Genomic DNA, 6,496 nt, shown 5'->3' on the forward strand with positions numbered 1-6,496 from the left:
CTAGAGTTTTTTGTGTGGAGTTTTTCCTTGTGTGCAGAAGGGGGGGTGTGGGGGTATCAACTGTAGGGCTTGTCAAAGCCCATTGAGACATACTGTATGTGATTTTGGGCTATATAAGAAATAAATGTTGTTGTTGTTGTTTGTGATGCTTCGATTAGTATATGGTCACCCTAATAGTACAGATGCCTGAAAAAACTACTTAAGTAGAGATGCAGATTACATTTATTTCATTATCTTCCAACAATTTTTTATTTTCAGTGTACATTTGAATGTTTTTTTAAGGCAAGTTCGTATTTGGTGGGTTGTTGGTCTTTAAAGTCTTCATTTGTGGACACAGCGACAGATCATTCGCACTCCCAACTTGCCATAATTGAAGAATTTCCTGATCCTCCTCAGGAATTTGGTGCGGCGCAGGCGCCTCTTCAGCGGTGATGGTTCATGCTCCACGTTGCTCAGGAACTCGTGCTGAAGAAGCTTCTCAACACTTGGTCTCATTGCCGGATCTAGGGTCAGGGCGTCTTCCAGAAAACTGTGAAATGCTGGAGACCATTTATCCCTCTTTCTCAACTGAGGCACTCTGTTTTTTTGCTGCCAGTACTTACAGTATGAATAGCTGCTGGTTAAGAGCAGAGGAAGTCTACCTTCGGCCAGTTCCAGTAGTGTCATTCCCAGGGACCACACATCACATCTTTCATCATAGTCACCATTGAGGTCTTCTAGAACGTACTCTGGGGCCAGGTAAGCAGGGGTTCCATCAATAAATGTGGGCTTCTCCGTCTGGATACTTGACATCGAACCAAAATCCACAAGCCTGACCTCACCAGCATCAGTCAGTAAAATATTATTTGGTTTGATGTCCCTGTGCACATATCCTTTCTGGTGGAGATAAAGGAGAGTCTCCAGGACTTCTTTTGCCACAAATGCTACTTGGCTTTCTTTCAAGGACCCCGTACCCATGTAGATGTCTGTCAGATCTCCACCTGCGCAAAGCTCCATGCAGATGTAGAACTTTTGTTCCCAGTAGTATTTGTCCATGACCTTGGGGATGTTTTGGTGGTTGAAACTCTCCAGCAGCTTACACTCCTCATACAAGTCCATGAAATTGTCATTGGTGCAGTCTTGAATCTTAATTGCAACCAAGTGACCAGTTTTCAGATTCCTAGCCTTGTGAACTTTGCCAAATGCTCCTTCCTCAATGCATTTTAAGATCTTATAATCCTCATAGGGGTCTTTAAACTTCAAAGAATCTCTCACCATGACTGGCTGCTGATTATTTATTTTTTTTTGGGCCTCCTGGTTCTGCAGCTCTATCTCCTCCTCAATCGGTCGCACCTCATTATGTAACCTTCTGAGCAACTGCAAACGTTGCTGTATCTTCTGAAAGTGCTGGTTTTTATTAAGCAGATTTTGCATCTCATGATCATGCTGCTCTTTCGCCTCCTGAAACTGCCGCTCCTCAGTTTGCAGCATTTGCTGCAATCAGTTGCTTCTTGGTGCTTCTTAAATACCTTAAAACATAAATAATTGCTACTTAAGAAGTCTCATAGCAAAAAAAAAAAAAAATGCATCGGCGAAGTTCACAAGGCCAGGAATTTCAAGAATTTTGGTACAACATTTTTTAAAAACAGAGCTTGGTGAGGTCATCTTCCCATGGGTTATGCAGATGACACTCAACTTTTATTTTCCTTTCTGCCATCAGATGTAAACCTGTCCACCATGTGAATAGTAAATAGAACACTAGAAGCCAAAATCCCCAGGGGAAATTTTGATGGGTCTGTCCGGGCATTGGTCACAGCTGCGGGCATGTTATTTGTAAAATTGGAATTCTTTACAGTGGTACTGCAGTATCACTTCAAAGAAGTTTTTTTTTACAAATGCTACCAATGCTAAAATTAGCGATCAATACGTTCGAATGGGAAATTACCCTGTTTCAGCGTTAATAGCTCGGCCAGGCCCAGTCCGATCGCTTATAAAAGTAATAGCACACCTCACGCAACAAAGTTCTAATTTTTGATATATAGCACGCCGGTGTGCGTGCTTCGGTACGACCCGCATTAATTGCCGAAAAAAGGCTGAAATAATAAATAATAATAATAACTAGAAGCCAAAATTCCAGGGGAAATTTTGATGGGTCTGTCCGGGCATTGGTCACAGCCGCGGGCATGTAATTTGTAAAATGGGAATTCTTTAATGTGGTACTGCAGTATCACTTCAAAGAAGTTTTTTTTTACAAATGCTACCAATGCTAAAACTAGCGATCAATACATTCCAATGGGAAATGACCCTGTTTCAGCGTTAATAGCTCGGCCAGGCCCAGTCCGATCGCTTATAAAAGTAATAGCACACCTCACGCAACAAAGCTCTAATTTTTGATATATAACACGCGGGTGTGCGTGCTTCGGTACGACCCGCATTAATTGCCGAAAAAAGGCTGAAATAATAAATAATAAACTAGAAGCCAAAATTCCAGGGGAAATTTTGATGGGTCTGTCCGGGCATTGGTCACAGCTGCGGGCATGTAATTTGTACAATGGGAATTCTTTAATGTGGTACTGCAGTATCACTTCAAAGAAGTTTTTTTTTACAAATGCTACCAATGCTAAAACTAGCGATCAATACATTCCAATGGGAAATTACCCTGTTTCAGCGTTAATAGCTCGGCCAGGCCCAGTCTGATCGCTTATAAAAGTAATAGCACACCTCACGCAACAAAGCTCTAATTTTTGATATATAACACGCGGGTGTGCGTGCTTCGGTACGACCCGCATTAATTGCCGAAAAAAGGCTGAAATAATAAATAATAAATAAATAAATTTTTTTCGCCCATTTACACTTTTTTGTTTTCCCAAATTTGTGCATGATCCGTAAGTCAGACGGCGATAAACCATACGTCAAATCGTCGGCCTTGGCGAGATCTACGAGACGACATCAATATCTTCTTTGTATGTCAAACCGTCTGGACACAAACTCCAAAAAAGTCCAATTTTGGGCTAGAATAATAAACGCGTTCCGAAAACGCTTTTTGGCTAATTGCGCGCGGACCGTAAATCCGGCCGAGCCGAGCCATACGTCAAACCGTGCGTAACGACAAGCCGCACGATTTGATATGAGAGTCATGTGTGTGCTGTGAAGCTTTTCATCGCAAATTCTTGGAAACCAGATTTTTTCACACTTTTAATGTTTTGGACGTGATTTGTGGCCCTCCTGTAATCCCCAAAGAAGCAACCAATACGTCATTGTGTGTGGAGAGGTCAGGCCTTCGGCCTGACCTCTCCGTTTTTTTTGTGCGTCTCACGGCCTTAACGTGGCAGCCACAAATGCGAGACATGGCCTTTTTGGCCTCCTTCCCTATTTCCCATGTTTTCCTGACCACTGTTGGCGCTAGCAACACATCCAATATGTCAGATCGTGTGTCTCTGCGAGGCCTTCGGCCTCGCCTCGACTCCCGTGTCTCTAGCTTTTACGGCTGGTCACAGGGAGCTGAAAACCTCTTCCTCTGCGCAACAGTAAACCGTACTTTTTACGCTTTGAAGCCAATTTGTGGGCGGGCCGTGCGACCTACCAAAACAAACAATATGTCATATTGTGTGGAGTGGTCAGGCCTTCGGCCTGACCACTCCGTTGTTTCTGTGCGTTTCACGGTCTTATCGTGGCGGCCTTGGACGTAAGACGTGTCCTTTTATTGCCTTTTTCCCGGTTTTCCGGCTTTTCCCGGGTTTTCCAAACCCCCGTTGGTGCCACCGACTCGTCCCATACGTCGGATCGTAAGACTCGGCGAGGCCTTCGGCCTCGCTTCGATTTTCGGGTCGCTAGCTTCAACGGTTAGCCTCAGGGAGCCAAAAACGCGTTCCCGGCACGATGGTAAACGGTACTTTTTACACGTTTTAACCCGATTTGTGGCCGGGCCGTACGACCTACCAAAACAAAAAATATATCATCGTGTGCGGAGTGGTCAGGCCTTCGGCCTGACCACTCCGTTGTTTCTTTACGTTTGACGGTGTTCGCGTGGCGGTCTTTAACATTCTTTAATGTTCATTTTTGCCATTCTCAGCACAATAATAAATGGTCTGTCTTCCTGACAGACCCAATAAATAAACTTTTTTCGCGCATTTACACTTTTTTGTTTTCCCAAATTTGTGCATGATCCGTCAAATCGTCGGCCTTGGCGAGATCTACGAGACGACATCAATATCTTCTTTGTATGTCAAACCGTCTGGACGCAAACTCCAAAAAAGTCCAATTTTGGGCTAGAATAATAAACGCGTTCCGAAAACGCTTTTTGGCTAATTGCGCGCGGACCGTAAATCCGGCCGAGCCGAGCCATACGTCAAACCGTGCGTAACGACAAGCCGCACGATTTGATATGAGAGTCGTGTGTGTGCTGTGAAGCGTTTCATCGCAAATTCTTGGAAACCAGATTTTTTCACACTTTTAATGTTTTGGACGTGATTTGTGGCCCTCCTGTAATCCCCAAAGAAGCAACCAATACGTCATTGTGTGTGGAGAGGTCAGGCCTTCGGCCTGACCTCTCCGTTTTTTTTGTGCGTCTCACGGCCTTAACGTGGCAGCCACAAATGCGAGACATGGCCTTTTTGGCCTCCTTCCCTATTTCCCATGTTTTCCTGACCACTGTTGGCGCTAGCAACACATCCAATATGTCAGATCGTGTGTCTCGGCGAGGCCTTCGGCCTCGCCTCGACTCCCGTGTCTCTAGCTTTTACGGCTGGTCACAGGGAGCTGAAAACCTCTTCCTCTGCGCAACAGTAAACCGTACTTTTTACGCTTTGAACCCGATTTGTGGGCGGGCCGTGCGACCTACCAAAACAAACAATATATCATCGTGTGCGGAGTGGTCAGGCCTTCGGCCTGACCACTCCGTTGTTTCTGTGCGTTTCACGGTCTTATCGTGGCGGCCTTGGACGTAAGACGTGTCCTTTTATTGCCTTTTTCCCGGTTTTCCGGCTTTTTCCGGGTTTTCCAAACCCCCGTTGGTGCCACCGACTCGTCCCATACGTCGGATCGTAAGACTCGGCGAGGCCTTCGGCCCCGCCTCGATTTTCGGGTCGCTAGCTTCAACGGTTAGCCTCGGAGAGCCAAAAACGCGTTCCCGGCACGATGGTAAACGGTACTTTTTACACGTTTTAACCCGATTTGTGGCCGGGCCGTACGACCTACCAAAGCAAAAAATATATCATCGTGTGCGGAGTGGTCAGGCCTTCGGCCTGACCACTCCGTTGTTTCTTTACGTTTGACGGTCTTCGCGTGGCGGTCTTTAACGTGAGACATGTTCTTTTTTGCCATTAATAGCACAATAATAAATGGTCTGTCTTCCTGACAGACCCAACTAGAAGCCAAAATTCCAGGGGAAATTTTGATGGGTCTGTCCGGGCATTGGTCACAGCTGCGGGCATGTAATTTGTACAATGGGAATTCTTTAATGTGGTACTGCAGTATCACTTCAAAGAAGTTTTTTTTTACAAATGCTACCAATGCTAAAACTAGCGATCAATACATTCCAATGGGAAATTACCCTGTTTCAGCGTTAATAGCTCGGCCAGGCCCAGTCTGATCGCTTATAAAAGTAATAGCACACCTCACGCAACAAAGCTCTAATTTTTGATATATAACACGCGGGTGTGCGTGCTTCGGTACGACCCGCATTAATTGCCGAAAAAAGGCTGAAATAATAAATAATAAATAAATAAATTTTTTTCGCCCATTTACACTTTTTTGTTTTCCCAAATTTGTGCATGATCCGTAAGTCAGACGGCGATAAACCATACGTCAAATCGTCGGCCTTGGCGAGATCTACGAGACGACATCAATATCTTCTTTGTATGTCAAACCGTCTGGACACAAACTCCAAAAAAGTCCAATTTTGGGCTAGAATAATAAACGCGTTCCGAAAACGCTTTTTGGCTAATTGCGCGCGGACCGTAAATCCGGCCGAGCCGAGCCATACGTCAAACCGTGCGTAACGACAAGCCGCACGATTTGATATGAGAGTCATGTGTGTGCTGTGAAGCTTTTCATCGCAAATTCTTGGAAACCAGATTTTTTCACACTTTTAATGTTTTGGACGTGATTTGTGGCCCTCCTGTAATCCCCAAAGAAGCAACCAATACGTCATTGTGTGTGGAGAGGTCAGGCCTTCGGCCTGACCTCTCCGTTTTTTTTGTGCGTCTCACGGCCTTAACGTGGCAGCCACAAATGCGAGACATGGCCTTTTTGGCCTCCTTCCCTATTTCCCATGTTTTCCTGACCACTGTTGGCGCTAGCAACACATCCAATATGTCAGATCGTGTGTCTCTGCGAGGCCTTCGGCCTCGCCTCGACTCCCGTGTCTCTAGCTTTTACGGCTGGTCACAGGGAGCTGAAAACCTCTTCCTCTGCGCAACAGTAAACCGTACTTTTTACGCTTTGAAGCCAATTTGTGGGCGGGCCGTGCGACCTACCAAAACAAACAATATGTCATATTGTGTGGAGTGGTCAGGCC

General features: G+C 45.4%; 1 protein-coding gene across 1 annotated transcript; it reads right to left on the bottom strand.

The window, feature by feature from the left end:
* Nucleotides 1-321: 321 nt before the first annotated feature.
* LOC114772166 (mitogen-activated protein kinase kinase kinase kinase 1-like) lies at nucleotides 322-1,470 on the bottom strand. The gene has a single exon (XM_028965203.1). The coding sequence runs from the start codon at nucleotides 1,468-1,470 to the stop codon at nucleotides 322-324; it is 1,149 nt and encodes a 382-aa protein (XP_028821036.1).
* Between the last annotated feature and the right edge of the window lie 5,026 nt (nucleotides 1,471-6,496).

Source organism: Denticeps clupeoides, unplaced genomic scaffold (genome assembly GCF_900700375.1).
Source record: "Denticeps clupeoides unplaced genomic scaffold, fDenClu1.1, whole genome shotgun sequence".
Taxonomy (NCBI): Eukaryota; Metazoa; Chordata; class Actinopteri; order Clupeiformes; family Denticipitidae; genus Denticeps; species Denticeps clupeoides.

What these genes read in the sequence shown, in the direction of transcription:
- LOC114772166 (XM_028965203.1), bottom strand. Translation starts at nt 1,470, where the DNA reads ATGCTGCAAACTGAGGAGCGGCAGTTTCAGGAGGCGAAAGAGCAGCAT.